This window comes from Thermobia domestica, chromosome 2 (assembly GCF_964235325.1).
Source record: "Thermobia domestica chromosome 2, izTheDome1.hap1.1, whole genome shotgun sequence".
Classification (NCBI taxonomy): domain Eukaryota; kingdom Metazoa; phylum Arthropoda; class Insecta; order Zygentoma; family Lepismatidae; genus Thermobia; species Thermobia domestica.
The window spans coordinates 288,269,672-288,289,558 of record NC_137455.1 but is presented as its reverse complement, the minus strand read 5'-3'; the positions used below and the strand labels follow the sequence as shown (position 1 = coordinate 288,289,558).

The 19,887-nt window shown below is 34.9% G+C and overlaps 1 protein-coding gene across 4 annotated transcripts in view; it reads right to left on the bottom strand.

The window, feature by feature from the left end:
* The window catches only part of LOC145678554 (meiosis-specific nuclear structural protein 1-like), a 190,008-nt gene that overhangs the window by 75,654 nt on the left and 94,467 nt on the right, over positions 1-19,887 (bottom strand). For all 4 annotated transcript variants that reach the window (XM_081748841.1, XM_081748840.1, XM_081748842.1 and 1 more), the window contains 2 exons: positions 15,887-16,090; positions 9,295-9,479 (listed from right to left, as the gene is read on the bottom strand). In XM_081748841.1, the coding sequence (XP_081604967.1) occupies positions 9,295-9,479; positions 15,887-16,090 (389 nt within the window). The remainder of the gene's footprint in view (positions 1-9,294; positions 9,480-15,886; positions 16,091-19,887) is intronic.

Below are 19,887 nucleotides of genomic sequence, written 5' to 3'. Positions count from 1 at the left end.
AATTGCCTTTGTTTCTAAAAGGATTGGAGATTTCAAGAATCAAAGTAAAATCACATTTACCTGCAATATCAGTATTACAATCTTCATGTTACAGTGAAGCTACCCTATGTTAGAACATACTACAACAGAAAATAACCAAAATCTGAATACATTTTGCTCCGCATAAGCCGAATTCCTATTCTTTTTTTTCTTCCTTGAGGAAAACAGATAAAGACTCCTATAGTTCATTTTGTGTAAAGTCCTTCAGCAAGTAACTATGTAATTAGTATTGAAAATAAACATACAAACACGATGAAAAGAATCTTTAATTAAAACTATGAATCTTTCTTTTAAAAAACAATAATTTGTTACTTCTTTTCCTGGCGCGTAGGGTCCCTGGACTTTCATAATGGATAAATACCGTAACTGTGGGTGTTCTCGGAATTCTCTCATTTTCTCTAACGCTCTTCATTCCACCATTATCATTCTTCTCATTATCACTGTCTCTTTTAGCCTCGGTGTATAATCGTGGGACGTTAAACTAAACAAAAATCTCTATTTTTAAATCAGACAAAAAAAAAAAAAAAAAAAAAACTATTTTAAGCTAAATTTCATAACAATTCTACCTTTTGCCAGGAAGAGAAAATTAAATTTTAAAAATGCAAGAATAATGCCGATGTTTCATTATGTGAAAATAACCTTTACGTATTTTAAATTAATAGTCCCGACTACTAAAGGAAATACAGAATCATTCTAAAAGCATTCCTTCTTAAATTTCAATATCTTAATCAGGGCGCAAAATTTCCGGTCGCCAGGTCGCCATTGGCGACTAGGAATTCAGAGCAGGAGACCAGTGTTCATTAGGAATGGTTTCTACATAAAGCTCACAGGGCTGCGTAGTTTCCGTTTCGCACGAAAATAATTGTCACTGAGAGAGAAAACACGGAATATGAAGTCTTCTGATTATTCTGAATCTAATTGTCTGGTTTTGAAATTTTAGCCCTGATGTAGATCTAATCTCTTTCTTTGTCAAACCAAAGGCCGTTGAGAGGGGAAAGGGGTTCTCATGATTTGTACATGAGAGATTTTAGCGACCATTATTTTTGGATTGGCGAGTGCGTCTGACTGAAATTCTGCGCCCTGTTACGCACATATGCATATTTACGTCACCGCGCTTAATAACGATCCCACTTGCGCCGATAGAAACAAATAAAAGAATTTGCACCTTTGTTTTTCGCTCCTTTTCTTTTCTGAAGTAGACCAATGTTAAAGTAAAGTCCACAATTGCATTCATGTTTAACTCAACAGCTATCTTTATTTGCTTAACCCTTTGACTACCAACGGGACACATGTGTCCCATGCGAATAATTCAAACATCGTTGGGAATTTATTTTTAGAAAATTCTAAAAAAAAGCATGTTGTTCTCCCATCTTGTCAGATGTAATCAGCAGACTGTAAAATGAAATGAAATTTTAAGTTTTACGTCCCACGCTTATGCTGGTTAGGCTAAAGGAGACGGTAATTATGATAAATGGATGAAATGGTGGAATGAAGAAAGTGGGAGAAAACGGGAGAACCCTGAGAAAACCCACGAGTACGGTGTTTGTCCACCACAAACTTCACACGGCGCGAGCTGGGATCGAACCAGGGACCCCAAGCACCGGAGGTGAACGCTCTACGACTGAGCTACCGCACCCCCAACCAGGAGGCTGTGTTTAGTTTCCAAAATTGTGTACAAATGACAGGAATATCCCACAGTAAAGGAGTAGTACATATAAAAGAATGTTCACATTTAAAAAATTGGTAGCCAAAGGGTTAATTGTCTCAGAATAATAATATTACCACATCATATTTTCTTTGTATATATATATATTGCACAACTATCGGTACTATCGTAAGAATAGTATCATAACATGAATTTGCATATATATATGGAGTAAACTTTAGAAATTAGCTTTAGAAAACGCAAATTGCAACGCAAACTGCACACTTCACTCACGATCTTTCTACATTAACTAGCAAGGAAAGAATAGTATTCAGTAATAAAATAATCTAATGGAAAACTGCGTGGCAAATATGAAAATGATAAAACCCAAGATCGGTGGTTCGAATCCATCAACGACCTACGAACATTTGTTTAGTAAAGCTATAGTTATAATAAAAAAAAAAAAAAAGCTAGTATGTAAAAAAGAAGTTATAATGACTTAATCTACAACATCTGCTTCCTGGCCTAGAAAGTTGTCTACTTCAGGACACAAAAAATCGGAGTACTTTCTAGCCTGATTGCTTTAAGTTGTAACGAGAGAAGACATATGAAGGTGCTGTAGATTGATTTGTTAACTGTCGAATAAAAGACACGCTAAATCACAAAGATATCTGCACAACAGGTGGAAAGAGGTTTTCTTTATCTTGTTACTATCTAATGTTAAACTTGCCGGTTACATTTGCTTAATGAAATTATGTTTTTACTCTCGAGCGACGATAGGATAGAAGAAAGTATTGTGATCGTGAAAAACATCGAGATTTCAACTGATTTACACTTTCATGACCCCTACAAGAAAGAAACAACAATGAAAAAAGTCCAGATATATGTTCGTCCCGATGTAAATGTCTCCACTTTCCTAGAGGTCATACAGTTACACGTATCCGCATCAAATTTTAGAGTTGTTTCTAAAGGATTCTTCAAGTTTTTTTTTGTTTTTTTTTTTTCGACTTTTATTCTACCCCCAAAATTAAGGGCAGTTTATTGAAGGGTGAAAATAAAAAATATGATTTCCTAGTAACTGGTCTAACGATTTTCTTATAATATTTCATTGCAACTCTCTAATGTTAGGGATGTACCGAAATATCAGTATCGGTGATATCGGCCACTTTTAGAGTATCGGTATCGGCAAATGAACACCGAAATTTAACGATACACTTTCCGAACTATTTTCAATTTGTTTAGTATTAACAGTGACACTTATATTTCATAGATTTCTTTTAGACTTAAAGTTGATCTAAATTATTATCAATTGTACAATCGATTTCTTTATGCATGTGTACGCCTTTGATTTGCCCTACTCATACTCAACTGATGTTTTTAGTCCCTTGATGCCAAAATACTGGTGAAGAAAAGCCAAAGGTCCTCATTCTGGATTATGGGCGCCGAAGAAAGTTTTCTAGGGGGGGCTATTCCGTGCTTGCTATATTACATCTGGCATTTAATATATGTGGTTTGCTATAGTACGTATACATTTTCGTGAGCCAGAGGGGCCGGGCTCCACCATGCCCTCCCCCTTCGGGCGCCCATTATCAGGATAGCAGACTCGTCATTGAATCTCAAACGAGACAGAAGTTTCGATTCAGAAGAAAATGATATGGTAAAAATCCACAAGACGCTCACTTTGTCATTATTTTCTTTTCTACTTGATGATTTAAAAACAATTAGTTCTAAAGTTAATAAGTAGTTTTATCGTATTCGACTTCGCTGAAATAACCCCCCCCTCTTTTTTTTTTTTTTTTTTTTTTTATGGTATACACAGCAACACCTGGTTCACCACACATTTTTTTTTTAAACAACAAAAATTTGTAACGGTACTTTTTTGAAGTGGCCCCTTAATGTATATAGTTTCATTTGGAAATGTAAAGTTTTTGTACGTATTACTGGTTCATAGAAAAAATGCTGCCATATAATATTTGCCGTGGCGTGAATACGTATTGGTTATTTGTCTTCCCGTAGAGTTAAGAAAGCTATATGAATTGCGTTTTAATTGCCACGGAGAATGGCCTACAAATTAACCTTTTGGAGCGCAATAATTCCAGCGTACTTTCATTTTTTCTTACAAGGGCTCGATATGTTAGTCGCTTTGAAACTAATTGAGAGAACATTTCGCAAAGCAAGAGAGGTCTTTCACAAGTTATTCTTTAATTGCACAAAAATCGACAGTTCCTAAAATGTGTTTTCTTCTCTCTAATAGTACGGAATATTGATTAAAAAGAGAGTAATAAGAATCCATTTCTTCTACCTGTTTCATTGTTTTGCCTACGGCATTTATGATATTCCGTAGTTACAAATTGGTGGTGAGAGAAAAAGTTTCTTTTTTACTAGGAGAGACAACAATACTCTTTTCGCAGACGCTGCAAAGCCCTTTTCGTCGGTTTTTTTTTTTTTTTTTTTTTTTTTTTTTCCAGAAAACAAGAAAGTAACAGTTGAGAATACTCGAAGAGCATTGCCAGAACGAAGTTAAAAACAATATTTTTTTCGAAATTTATATGAAATTGTGTATTAAATGTATTTGATTAAATTCAATAGATAATGCATTTACATATTTGAAACTTGCGTATTAGGGTATATGTTGAATTAGCTATATTGAGCTGTCACTTTTTATCACCGTATATATATTGAAAATGAAGATATAAGTGGCCACTGATTACTATTTGTTAACAAAATGGTCACCAGCCTCTTAAGTATTGATCAACATTAGTATCATCTTTCTAGGACTTACGGTTTCCGAAAGATGATTCCTTAAATCCCCTGAAATTGGAAATTTTTGGTTAATATCTGAGGAACAATGAATGGCCAGCGATTATTATCTAGTACCAAAATGTTCACCATCCTCTTAGGCATTGATCAACACTAATATCATCTCTCCATGACTTACAGTTCCCGAGATATGGCTTCTTAAATCTCCCGAAATCGGAACTTTTTTGGCCAATATCTTGGGAACGGTAACTCATAGAGATGATATTGGCGTTGATCAATACCTAAGAGGATGGTGGACATTTTGGTACCAAATAGTGACCGGTGGCCACTGACTGACAGGCCAAATCACACAATTTTCCAGACAGAATTTTAAGATTAAGATGTTCATGAGCAAGGAAACAAATCTCTTCTTAGATCTTCGTTGTTTAAGACTACAAAGTGGTAGTACCTACTTGCGTTGCTCTTGTCAATTTACTTAATAAAGTATGAAATACGATATTTTAACTGAAAAATAGTATCCTATTAATTATAAACCTCGTCAAACAAAGTGTTAGAAACAATCAGGAAAACTAACACTGATATACGAATATTCACATCATGCCTTGCTCCCCCCATTTTTAATGTCCAATCGCCGCCACTGTATGTATAATAGAAACTAGTAAATGTAAATGTAACTATCAAAGCACATTATCACTCTAAATATCACTGACTCAAGTTTACACTATATAAGTATTTGCTGCTTTTTAGTACATTTTATTGAGCTGGATTAAATTTAGAGGAAATATATTTTTGTGTGGAACCTAATATAAAATTCTGCTTTTTGTCTTTGTATATCAAATTTTGGCCTTATATCTAATATACCTTATTACAATGCTGATCATTTCATTATTCTGAAAATTCCTGATAATATATAAGAGATGTGTCCAAAAGTATCGATATAGGAATATCGGCCTTATCGGTATCGGGTATCGGTACATCCATATCTACTGTGGAGTAAGTCATTTCTCTGACAAAAATTTACGAAAGTTGGTTTATTCTTGGAATGATTTTCTCAGAAACGAGTCAGGAAATTTCGTTCATACCTTATAAGTAAATATTTCATTAATAATATGACAATATGACATGACCCATTTTTCATGAAAAAATAAAAGGTATGGGCCAATGAACTGAGCTTCCTCGTTCAAATTCCTTATACTAAATCATGTAATACTACGCTTATTAATGAAACATTTTTGAAATACGAACAAAATTTTAAGACATTTTCCAAAAACTTAGCGAAAGAAAACTCATTCCTGAAAGTGAACTACCCTTTGCAGATTTTTACATAAGAAATAACTTATGCCATATGTTAGAGTTATTAATGAAATATTTGTTTATAAAGTAGTAACAAAATCGCGAGTGGTCTTTTACAGAATTGTCAAAAAACACTCACTCCAAAAGTAAACTACCCCTTATGGATATTCTCATGGAAGTTATTTACGCAACATTATAAGAATAACGAAATATTTATTTATGAAATTCGACAAAATCGCCTGAGTCATTTGTGAGAAAAATAGTCTGAAAGAAACTAAAGAGAAGAGTGCAAGGGAAAGCGATTTTTTTTATTAATGAAATATAAACAAAATGGTTTGAGTTTTCTTTCCTTTTAGAAAATCGTCAAAAAAAAAAAAAAAAAAAAAAAAAAGTCACCCCCAAGAATACATTATCCCTCGTTGATTTTCTAAGGACAAATAAAATGCCATATTGTCAAGTTATTGATAAAATATTTATTTTTGAAATAAGAAAAAAATCGTATAAATCGTTTTTGAGAAAATCGTCCGAAAAAAATTCACAATAAACTACTTCTCGTAAATGTTTTCCAGAACAGATGAGTTATGCCATACCGTCATGTTATTAATGAATATTTATTTATCAAATATGAACAAAATCACCTGACTCGTTTTTGAGAAAATAGTCCGAAAGAAAACTTATCCGAAGAATAAAGTACCTCTTTCAAACTTCTTCCGAGAGAAATGATAAACCAGATAATGGAAATGTTTTTGGAGAGCCGTTTTTACAGAAAATCGCAGTTTTTGATTTTTATCCTTAAGTAAACTACCCTCCTTTTTATGGGTAGAAAGAAAATTAAAACTGGAGAATCACATAAAAACCTGAAATTTAAAATTTAGTTTAGATACGTTGAACGATATGGTCTCTAGGTGAGTGTACTTCAGGACGAAGAGACTGACAGATGTCGAAAAATCACTTTCTCGGTACCTATAGGCTATGAAACGTGTAAATCCGTCGAAATCTCGAATCCGATTTTTTCCCCAACCTCTTCTCTTCTCTAGTCGCTCAACGTAAAAATACGACGGGTGGTTAACAACCCTACACTATGGTGTAAGTCACTTCTCTGGGAAAAATCCAAGAAGGATGGTTTGAGTTTCTTTCGGACTATTTCCTCAGAAATAACTCAGACGATTTTGTTCATATTTCATAAATAAATACCGTATTTGAGCGAATATAGGCCGCATACGAACATAGGCCGCACCTAAACTTTTGACACGAGATTATAGAAAAAGTAAATCTCGAATATAGACCGCACTACTAAATTTACGAAAAAGTTCAAGTAGACAATACTTTAAGTTATATGTCTCTCTTCCTCTTCTTCAACTCTCGCATAACTAAGGATGACTCATCGCCAACAGGACAGGTTTTGCGTATTGGGAGGTCTGGTGACATGACTAATTTAAGCAACAGTGTAAGGAAGTTCAGAGTTGATTTATTCCACAAAAGTTGATCATTTGGTTTCTGAGTGACGATAAGAAAGGAACGTACTAGTTATATAGCGAAATTTAAACTTCAAATTACCAGCTATGCAAAGGAATACGGAAAGCGGGAAGCTGATTTGATGTTGATGAAAACAATCTTCGTCGGTAGTGGCAAGTGAAGCGAAACTCTTACATAGTTTCAAAAGTCGGTGTTTGTTTCGAGGGCAAAAGTGCAAATATCCAGATGTGGAAAAAAAGATTTTGTAATTTAAAACAACAAATGTGGATATGCCGTTACAACCGAAATGATTCAATTTAAAGGCCGCAAAATATACGTGTACATTTCATTTTGAAACTGATTTATGATTTGAGGAGAGAAAAACCGATTATAGACCCCACCATGATTTTTTAAATCCTAAATGTAGAGAACAAAAAAGTGCGGCCTATATTCGCGCAAATACGGTATTTCATTAATAACCTGCTTCAAAAACGAATCAGATGATTTTGTTCATATTACACAAATTTACATTTCACTAATAACTGTATAATGTTGTATAAACGCAACTTCATTAGCAAATATCCACAAACGATAATCTATTCTTAAGGTGAGTTTTCTTCGGGCGAAGTTTTCCGAAAACGCCATATAATTTTGTTCGTATTTCACAAGAAAATGTTTCATTAATAACTGCAGCATACGATTTAGTTTAATATATTGGAGCGAGAAAGTTTACTGCGGTGGCCTGTAACTTTTATTTAAATATTTTACTTGCCTGAAAATGTATTATATAAAACTTACAAGTAGGAAAATGTATTTAAATAAAATCATGTTGTTCTATAAAAAGTAATAACGGATAAGAATTGACTTTTAAACGACTGAGAGATATATTTTAGTTTAACATTTTGAATTTATTACATTCATGTATTTCTCTATGTTGTCTTATAAACGAAAGGATAAATAACAAATGTAAATATTATATGCCAGTCATACTTGTATCTTTAAAGCTTTATAAGAATATATATATATATGTATACGCAGTTCTACTACTATTAATATTTTGTGGTGAACAAACCCGTATGCGTGGGTCTTCTCTGGGTTTTCTTGTCCCCCCCCCACTTCCTTCTTTCCACGATATTTTTCATTCTCATCATAATCATCTCCTTTAGCCTCGGAACATAGTCGTGAGATGCTAAAACAAGAAGTTTATTCAAGCCCTACTCACTGGTCTTGGACATGGGCATACGTTTTGGTTCACGGGGTTTCGGGTTCTATTCCGGGCGGGACAACTTTGAAATTTTAACGCATTACGATGGTTCGGATTCCACAACTGAAGTAAAGGTTTCATGTAACATCAGCACTGAAAATGTATGCTGAATTCCAACCAAGCAACCAAATAATCGAAATCAAAAACATACGTCAGGCCATAACAGTAGACAGGTCATTATTTTAAACTACACCTTGGAAAAATATATAAGGGAACAGTTACCTAATCTAATTAACGAGAGGTATTTTGCTTAAATCCCGTAGCCAATTATTCTGATTACTAGTTTTCTACCTTATGCCTCAGTTTCACAAGTAATGTAATAAGGTGATACCTATAATATCTAGAAAAACGCTATAAGAATGATATAATTTGTTTTAAGTGGACTTATACGGTAAGTGATATTGAAATATATTGCGATAACATCTCATGGATAAAGAGTTCAGTTAGTTCAAGGAATTGACTGGATTTAAATGTAGCCTACAGTGTTTAGTTCAATTGACAATGAGAGTGGTTTCCGGGATACTCAGGGTCTGTTTTCTCTTTATAGGAAAAGAACAATTATTTCGAATGAAAATAGTAATAATCTTAGCTCACACCGCACATGCATCGGATCATGGTCATAGTTACAGAGATGACCGAAATATAATAAAAACAGAATCTGAAACAAGAACAGAGTTCCTGGTGCAGTGTAAGAGTTTATTTTAGAAAAATGCACCATAGAGCGTATTTCAGTAATTACCATGTACCATACCATAGCATTTGAATGCATAGTTCTTTTCTTACTTCTTTCACTTTAACATTACGATATATAGTATAAATAAACAAAACAATCTCTAACCTGGCCTTGTCTTCTTCTTCATCCAATTTATATTGCTCCATTAGCAGTTTCATCTCCTCTGCGCGGCGGATTCTCCTTTCTTCCATCATTCGATCAACATCGCGTTTATACTCTAACATCTTTCGACGTCGCTTTTCGGCATTTAACTGTTCTAAACGATTCTCCTCCGCGAACCTTTCCATTAACTGCAAATACAAGAGCAACATTACTGTTATGTTAGATCACATTCTAAAACAAAAACTTCAAAGGTGCACGAATACCAGTATATATAAAAACAATGAACCTCTAGTTCTAAAAACTAAAGAAGCTTAATATCATACGAATAATAACTGATAATTCATGCTCACTTTATTTCACACAAAGCTACAATTAATGAATAGTATCAATATACATAAAGAATTCCGTACAAACAAGGAAATATTAAGAAGTATTTAATTTACTAATTAATATGACTAACCTTGTCATGCCAATGGGTTATTCCAGCGAAATAATTTCGAGACACTACTGCTTTTATCCTCGATCGCTCCAAATACGAAAAATGGTGAATACACTAAACTCACATATTCATGAATCCATAACGAACACTAAACAAAACGTTAATCATATGCTGGCCTCCAAACAATCCTACCACCCAACTCTACTGTAAAAATATCACAAACTAAATCAACGAAACACAAAACTTGTAGTTTATCCATTGTCGAACTACCACTTTATAGGATACACCCCATGTAGATTTTACATCTTTATAACCTCATGACCACTAAGACCAAGTGCTCCACTACCATGCCACGTGCTACGGAATCTTCAGATCCAGGATCATCCCTGGTGATGAGACTTGGGTCTGCGAGCACGACCCTGAGACAAAGCGGAGGTCATCATAATAGGAAAGCCCACCATTTTCGCGAGCGAAGGCGGCAAGAATGAGCCGCAGCTCAACGAAGACTGTGGTCATTCGATATTATTGTCAATATGCAGTTTTACTGCGACGTTCTGTGACGATTAAGGAAGAACATTCGCCGCTACAACAGCGAATCCTTTCATCGAGCACTTTTCGATCGTGAAGTTTCTCGTCATTTACAATATGTCGCTTCCGCACCCCGTCTTACTCGCCAGATATAACTTCTGTCGATTTCTTCCTTTTCTCGAAGATGATAATGCAGCTGAAAAGACGTCTTTTTCCCATCGTTTCCGAGATACAGCGCTTACGCAAAATGACTACCTGGCTGTATTCCAACAATAGCAGGAGCACTGAGACTGATCCACTGCTGCCCAAGGTAACTATTTCGAAGGAAATACTATTCAGAGGTGGCCTGGAAAATTTTTGATTTACCCTTTTATATATATATATAAAATAAAAACACACATGCACTGCAACACGTAATCTTTCAGAGTTAGCAACACTGAGTATTCGTTTACTGTAACTGAATTGTGTTCCACAGTGAGACAGTGAGTAGTACGAGACGTAGTGCTAGGATTCGTGTGAATAGTGCAATAGGTTGACGTTCATGGTTCAAAATGGAATACCTCATGACGCAGTCACTTCGAGTATGTATCCAAAACTGTATAGGTGCATCGACAGTAATAGTTCAAGGTGGTAAGGTATACAGAATTCGTGACAACATTTTATCCAACAGTAAATTGAAGCAAAGCTTCGGTGAGAAGAATCGCCGAACAATGAAGAAAATTGACACGAATATTCGTAGAAGAATGGATGACCTGTATCTACAACCACAATCTAACGAGTGCAGCATAGCATCTACAACCGCGATCAGGTTGTGACTTCGATACCTCTGATCACTGCCGCCAATGCAGTAGGCCGAAAAAGATGGTACCGAGAACATGAGGAGCCACCGATGATTGGAAGAGAATAATCTGGTTCAATGATTCACCTTTCCCTTCGTTTCCAAGAACAGGCCGGAATCATATATGGTGAACACAAACGGAGGCTATTCTCCGGACTGGCTATTTCGTTATATATGATAATGGTTCTGTCATAATGTGGGCCACAATTTCATTATGGCCGCTGACTATTATCACTCTCAAAAGACAAATTATTGACAGTGGTCCGATAACTCGTAATTCATTGAACTAGTAAAGTACGTACTCACAGTAAGTTTGAAGTCTCTAGGACTCAGGCCTAACTCGTCTTCGGAAGCAGACTTTACACAGTTGTCATTATCATCTTTTTTTTCCTTTTCCAATTCTTTAGATATGCACAAAACATAAATCAGTGAAGTCTGTTTTCTTTTTCTTTCTTTTCTTTGGAAGTTTAACTAAGCTTGAAATTAGTTGATCAGAACTTAACATTAACCTATGGAAGAGGTCGAAATTGGTGTCACTTCATGAATTTTTTCGTATCTTCCTGTACATTTTCTAACATCTATGTTTAGATGAGATTTAATGGCTTCCAATTTGTAAAATAGATGCTTGCACACTGTTGGTGTCATATATGAAGAAGGAACCTCACATATAACTCAACTGCTTTTACGTGTTAGGTTTGAAATACCGCTATATTCATTTTGTCCCCACGTGACATCGATACCGCTCCGAAACGAGATATTAGTTTTTTATCTATTTCTGTCAATTTTAAACCTATTTCAAATTTATCGAAGGAGCTTTGAGCTGTACTGTCATCCTTTTAAATACTATTACGAGACGAGGAATAAACAGTGAGTCCCATTCTACTCCTTAAGGTATCTTAGATAAATTCCTTCCTCCTTTTCAATATTTCATGGACTTACTCATGGTATGGGATATTTTACCATTGACAATGACCAGGAATGATGTAAATCATTTTCGTGAATATTCCATGAATAATGTAAGCAATACATGAATACTGCTCTTTCATGTATTCTCTTTCTACTTAGCTAACTACTTTCATGAATTCATGGGAAAAAATAGGTGTACAAAACGAGATGATCGGCATTCATTCTTCCAAGTATGATCTCCCGCTTTATTATTGTCCTATAATAAAAGAATACATAAACTTTCGTCATTATTGCCACTTTGAGCCCGTATCTGTTTATACCTGGAAGAACCATCACAGCTAAAGTCAAAATCCCATTTGTAATGTAAACTGTTCCGTTCCTAAGGGTCGCTCGTTGTTTGGTAGAAGTTTTAAAATTCTAGTTGTTCAGCCCACCCTGCTAACCTAGTGACTATCGCGTACGCCTTTGGTGCACGGGTACCGACGTAGTGAGAAAGCACAAAAATTTAATTTAACAATTATTCACTTCATTAATCATCTGTCTTCTTGAGCCTAAAGGGTATAACCGTGAAACATTAAACTAAAATAAACAAATAAAAGTATATTTGCTATGTGATCTTATATATATATATACGCATTTTCATTTCATATTTTTTAAATTTATTTATTTAATGAAGGGTGATTCTTTTACTTTTACAATTGAATAGTTCACTTGATATAGGTCATGTTTTGCGTTTCATTCAAAGTTTTCTAATCGTCATATATTAATGCTTCATTAAATTTGTAGGCATAATAATAGATAGAGCTTCTTGTTTTGAAAGTTTCGTGGCTCTCTTTTATTCCTGTAACAATCTATCATGAATGTTCTTATCCCTTGTCGTCACTTCTTACAACAATTTTCCAGCATCTTTGTCACTTTCAGCACCCAAATTCACCATTGTGATATAAGAAAATTCAACTGCACTTTATATTTTCCCGGAGAATTTTAATTTTCCATCTCTTAGATATATCATTAAATTCTTGAAAATCTTATGATGAACATGGGTGCCTCCCTAGATGAAGAGGTGGAAGGAATATCAGTAACTGATAAGTCTGTATCTTCCTGTAATTAGTCTGCATATTTAAGAATAAACACGCATTGGTGCTGTGACATTTGTTCTTGAGTTGGTAGCATGAAAGAAAGAAAGAAAGAAGAAAAAACATTCTTAGTACATTATGTAGAAATTTTGAACTATGTTTATTTGTGTTTAATCAAAATCTGTTCTTACATATTGTTCAATCAGTTTTTGATGCACACAAGACTCTTCTTTCATTTTATTCTGTCGTGAAGTTCTAGAACGAAACAATCAAATTCATTTCTATTCATCTTACTACGCAATAGATGGGAATAAAACGGCACCAGCTCTTCACAAATATCGAAATTCGACGATAAGCTGCACATCAAGTGATCTCTTTGTTTCAAGGTCAATAAACATCATGGTCCGAAAATGCTTACCACGCGCATTTGTTGATGTGGGAGTACAGAGAGATGTCTTCCAGATCTTATTTCGTAAAGCGGACGTATTCCGACAATGAAACCTTACTTACATGCAATAAGGACTACTAACTATAATTTTGTCTTGTACAGCATACTAAAACCTAACCATAAAAAGTAATTAAAACACTTTTGTGCCTACTGTTTATATGAGAAAAAGACTATCGAAATTAAGTTACCGAACAGCAAATTTATTGAAACAAGGAGTTGGACTTCTTTTGAACGCACATAACTACAATAACCATTACATAATTCTGAAAAATAAATAAATAAATAAATAAAAATCCTAACACTGACTATAGATGATTTTTACAAGAAATCTGGGTTTCTAATATATAGTTCGAAAGACTACTTCTGTCCACGTTTTTAGCAGTTCATATTACTGTCTGTCGTACCATGTTATTCCCTAACCACGATACAGTCTTTCAGGATAACAATGCGGCAATATACGAACAGACCTTTGAGGTGTGATTTAAAAAACATCACGGTGAACTTTCAACAAGTCCCCTGAATATTACTGAACATTTATGATCAGTTTTTGAGCACCGAATTCACCTAATGTTAAGATAATCATACATTTGTGTTAAATTCCATTTCAGCTCTGCGAATCACAATTTGATTTCTGCAAGTTAGACAATTAGATTACTGAAGTAATTTCAATTAAGCCTGCTAATCATGAAATCTTGGTTTATAAAGAAAACTACTTTGGAAGTAACATTGTAATAGCTACAACAAAATGCAAACTAACTGACTGGTCTTCAAATATAAAATTTTGTTCAATGCAGTTGCAGAAATCCCTAACAAGATATTCGCTATTAAGTGAAATCAAAATGTGGGTCTATATATTGGATATAATTGTACGGAAAACCGAATAATTTCTAATATTACTTATATGATAATCAATCCGTTATGTCTAATTTCTAATTGACAATACTTTCCAAAATCCCACCTTGCCTTATATCGTACATGCACCGCCCGTTTGTGTTCAATTTACTTTATGAATTCATATTTGCTTGGTCCAAATTTTGTGAGGCCACGGTAACTGTTTCGCTCAGGCTCATGTACACTATCCTCAACGAGCTCATGCTAGTTTAATCTTCCTCTCGATAAAGGGCTTGGGCTCGATATTTTCAATAGGTTCGCCATCCATTTACGAGGTTTATCAGGAAAGTAAAGATACAAACAGACTTACACGTTAGAGGAATAATGTGTACCAAAGTTGGTAACAGGCAGTACCCTCGATCCATACAACGAGAATTGGGGAAGTAATTCGTCAATGTTGTGCTCTCTTGTGCAAGGAGTACGCGTTGGAAATGGAAGCGGGAATCCCGAATTTCGCCAGGTGTGAAGTGCGGAGCATGATCAAGTTTTTGCAGGCCCACAAATAAGCACATTTTCAATGGTACATTCTTGAATATCCGCAATACAGCCCCGATCTCGTACCCAGCGACTTGCATCTCTTCCTATACCTAAAAACATCTTGGTAGAAAACACTTCGACGACGACGATAATATCAAAGATGCCACAACAAAGTTCCAGATGCACGCGCCACAAATGAAATGAAATGAAATCTTTGAGTTTTACGTCCCACGTTTATGCTGGTTAGGCTAAAGAAGACGGTGATGATGACATATGAGTGAAATGGTGTAATGAAGGAAGTGGCTTGGCGCGAGCTGGGATCGAACCAGGGACCCCAAGCACCAGAGGTGAACGCTCTACCACTGAGCCACCGCGGTCCCATGTAAGCGCCAGAGTTCTATGATTTTCGCGTTGGAAAATATACTTGAACAATGGTAGTACTTAGAAATAGCTTCTGAACCTGTGTATTGAGTGTGGCTTTTCTTTGCATCCAACACATTTGTTGTATATCCAGGGTTAACATTTATTTGGCGAGCACGAATTCCCTGACTTTTCTACGTCGCGATTTACAAATGTAAAGAAAGCATCTATATTTTTTCCGACCAGGGGGATTTCCCATTTACTATGCATGTAGATGTATATAGTACGTGTGTAAGTACAGAAAGTTTGCAAAACAACTACTTATTTTATAAAATATTCCCTTCCAAATAACCGGGTAAGGCGTAAATACAAATAGGTTCTGAGAAGTAAAAATCTGTAATTAAAATTCTCTTATGTTTTCAGGTCAGTGGGAAACCTGATATCTTATTTCTCGTTTATATTTCTACTTTCCTGACAAGCCTCGCATAGAGCTCGCTAGTTTGAGCATTTGAACATGCTTTTTAACAATGCTCATTAGAACTTCTTCGTTCCATTTGATGAATCATTGTAAAGTTTTCCCCACCTTTGATTTACATAAAAAAAAAAAAAAAAAAAAAAAAAGGAAGACTGACCTGTTGCTGATAAGCTGCCTCTTCTTCCTTCTCGGCCTGTAACTGAGCTAATTTTTGCCTCTTTTGTTCTTGCAATGCTTTCTGGGCCTCTAATCTTTGTCGAATTTGTTCCTCGAGCTCTCGTTTCGCTGCCTCAATCGATATCATTTTTTGTTCCTCTTCCATCAAATCCTGGAGAAGTTCCTCGCGTTCTATTTTTTTCTTCTGCAATAGACAAAACAATATTTATAAATTATGCACTATCTGTACCATATAACATTGTTATACCTCATGTCTTAGTACCAAAGGTTACTTGGTTTGTGTCAGATGATTAAAAAAAGGAAAGTGTATTTAACAGTAGGAGCACCGGAAATTTTTACTCCTGAGAAGTACGAAGTTAAAAATAAAATAAAATAAATAAATAAATAAAAATTCAAGGAATCGTCTTTATATCAAGCACCCGTCTTCCTTTCACTCACATATTCAGTTTCAAATAAAACTAGCTAATCAGCAGTAATTTTATTCACTTTTTCTGTTACTAGCATTATCCGGTTAAAAAAGAAACTTGGTGCTTATTACGCATATCACGCCGAAAAAAAATCTTCCCGGCCTCATTTTTTTAATATTCATATTTCAACAATTTTATTTTTTTCCTTCACTCATATATAGAGACCGGATGTTAGGCAAAATGCCTATACTTTAATATTAAAGATATGATCAAAAATAACGTTTGAAAGTTTATATGGGGGTTATAGTTTCAATTTAAGCCAATTTTATTTTGCCTATTCGCCCATTCCTGCCTAAATTATTGCTTTAGTGTCTAATGTTACCTATTCTATGCATTTTCTTCAAAATAAGACTATTTGGAAAAATATATATAATTTAGAATTTCAAGAAAGGATTCTGCCCCTTTCGAGAAATGCAGGGTGTTTCAAAACAACACAGACAACGTTTGGGAGGTGATTTCTGACACCAAAATAAAACAAAAAGTATAGAGCAATCTGGGCGTACAAATACTTCCTTCCGGAGTTATAGTCTACCGAAACATGATGGAAAAAAATTAAAAGTCCATAGCTCCAATACTATACGACCTACGTAGTCGAGTCAAGACTTCACTTAGGAACTAGTAAGGGCCCTATCCATGTTTCAGAATCCTGCGGTACTTTCACAACAATTTTTATAGGGATAGTTGGTGAGTACTTCAAATTATATGCCCGTAGCCAATCTCCCTCTCTAAAAATTGTTGCGTGAATACCTTAGGATTTTGAAATATTATTTGGATAGCGTACATAATAGTTTCTAAGTGAAATCTTGACCCGACTACGGTAGGTTCCATAACAATAGAGCTATGGATCTCTAAAGCTATTTTTTTTACATGTTTTTAGCAGCCTATAACTCCGAAAAGATGCATTTGTGCATCCAGATTGTCTATACTTTTTGTCTTATCTTGGTGTCAGAAATCACCTCCCAAATATTGTTGATGTTGTTTTGAAACACCCTGTATAAGTCCTGTTTGTAGTGATAAGATGTCGTAAAACTTTGGACTGTTATGTGTACTGACAAAGTGCTGTAAAACTTTCGACTGGTGTGTGTACTGATAAAGTGCTGTAAAGAATGTATTTACTAAATAGGCTATATATGGAATACCTGTCAAGCTTCGTTTTTATATATACAGTAAAAGAAGATATTAACAAACAGGTATATTTCTACATTCTTTGAACATTATCTATGATTTGAATTTATTTTTTAATTGTATTGAGTATTTATCTTCATTATTTCGAGTTACATTTTCGTGCCTATTTTTTTAAATTTTAAGTGCCTATTTGCCTGCCTATTTTCCAGGTTTTTAATGCCTAAACATCCGGTCTCTACTCATATATTACTCTCTAAATAAAACTAGATAATCAGCAGTAATTTTGTACCATTTTGCACTATTTAACATTATGCGAAAAAAAAAAAAACTTAGTGGTTCTTGATATATCAGGCTGAAACTTCCTTACCCCGCACATCATTATTTATTCAATCTTCTCAAACTGGTAACAGACAAAAGTCGAGTCCGAGCTCCTAATAACAAAGCGGACATGATATAAAACTGAAAATTGTCTTAAAAAACAGCTTAATGCTTTTAGCGTTAAAACAAAACAGGTATGTAATAAGGCAAGAACTTATTCCTTTAGGACTTAAAATCCTAGTGATTCGCCGGGAAGTATTCTCCTGAGCCTTATTTGTAGGCACAATTCTATCGTTTTACTTGGTGCACGGTGAGATAAAAATAATAATAACAATAATAAAAATAAAAAAAAAACTTTAGTGAAGTGCGGCTGAATACATGATGGACTATGTTTAAGGCTGAATATGTTTAATCACATATCAACAGCTCGCCAAATACGGCTAAAATATGTGAATAATATCGTGGCGCCGTCAATAAAAATATTCGCAAGCTCGTTTCTGATCTGTCTGTAAGAAGAGGTGTTCAAGACCTTCAATTGCTGCTAAACTGTTGGTTGGTTGAATTGCGAGTTTAGCGTCTCTTTCAGCACCATGACAATGAGATGTGTATCTACAGCTAACGTGGGATCCGAACTACAGAAGCTCCCACAGGGAATCGAACTCGGGTCTCCTACGCCGAAGACACATACGCTACCCATACAACCATAAGGGAGCTCTATTGTTGGGAAATCCACTTTGATTACACTAAAGTTCAGAGAAATAACACTATCTTCTCCGAGTCACTTAAAACTAGGGATGGATAAAACCGGTTTTTATAAAAGCAGAAACCGGTTTCTAAAAAAACCGAAATCCGAAAAACCGACATTTCGGTTTTCTCCAAAACCGGTTTCGGTGAAAACTTTTGGAAAACAAAACTTTCTGTCGAAACGGAATCGGTTTCCGGACAACAACGAAACACTCACTATTCTGGTCAGAAATAAAACCAATTTTGGAAAAAAACGGAACCGGTTTTGACGAAAACCGCATCTGGTGAAAAACCGAACCGGTTTTGAAGAAAAACAGTTTTTTGAAAATTTTCAAAAACCGGTTTCGTTTTTTCTAAAAACCGAAAAAACGTTTTTTTTTTTTTTTTTTTTTTGCCCACCACTAGTTAAAACATGGGAGGAGCTCATTAACACAGCTGCTAGTCAAGGACCTAAGAATAAAATAAGAAAAGATACACACAAATCCTTATCATTTCTTTTACATGCTAGAACTCAGAGAAAAACCCGAAAGTGAATTCCAATACAGAAAAAGAAAATTGCTCTAGAATTTGCTACCAAGCTTTAACCTAATGAACTTCTACTACCAATAATAGTAATATTTCTAACAAGGTCACCATCATTCGAAGGGATGCTTTTCAGTTCACAGGTTTTAGACTAGGTAAAGGTAACGACTTGCAATTGGTGGACGTCAGAAAACACACATTAAGTTACAATGCGTTCCTCATAATAGAACAGCTGTTGACTATCCAAGCTGTATTTCCACATGTCAAGTTTTTAAGTTTGATTTACTAGAAAATTTAAATTGACAAAAAAAGTTCCAACTGTTTCTCAAATTTGTGCCAAAAATAGCTGTGGTTTAAAAGAAACTCTTGCTTTAATAAGCTTTGTACTTGTTACGTTCATTGTAGGAATTTGTGCCACACAAAATCTTATTTCTCTTTGTTTATCAGACGTATGTTGAGTGCAAGCCTTATTAATAACACATTGTGACAACAATTGTGAAAGCTCATGTGGTTCGGATTCCATGTTAATCAGTAGGTCCTATCTAATATAGCCTCGTTGCTGAAAGTAACGTTAACCCTGTTTTTCCCAGTGTTCCAACAATGGAACAAAAAGACTGTGTTCACTTTTGCTCACGTAAATCGATTTCGACAACGGAAATTCATTATTATTATTATATTTATTTATTTTAAAGCTTGAAATTGATGTCACTAAACAGTAGACTTCGATAGAGAGCAAGGTGTGTGCTAAGAGGAGAAATGCTTGTTGCATATATTTCGGTATGTCTTTTTGCTTCGCCATGGAAAG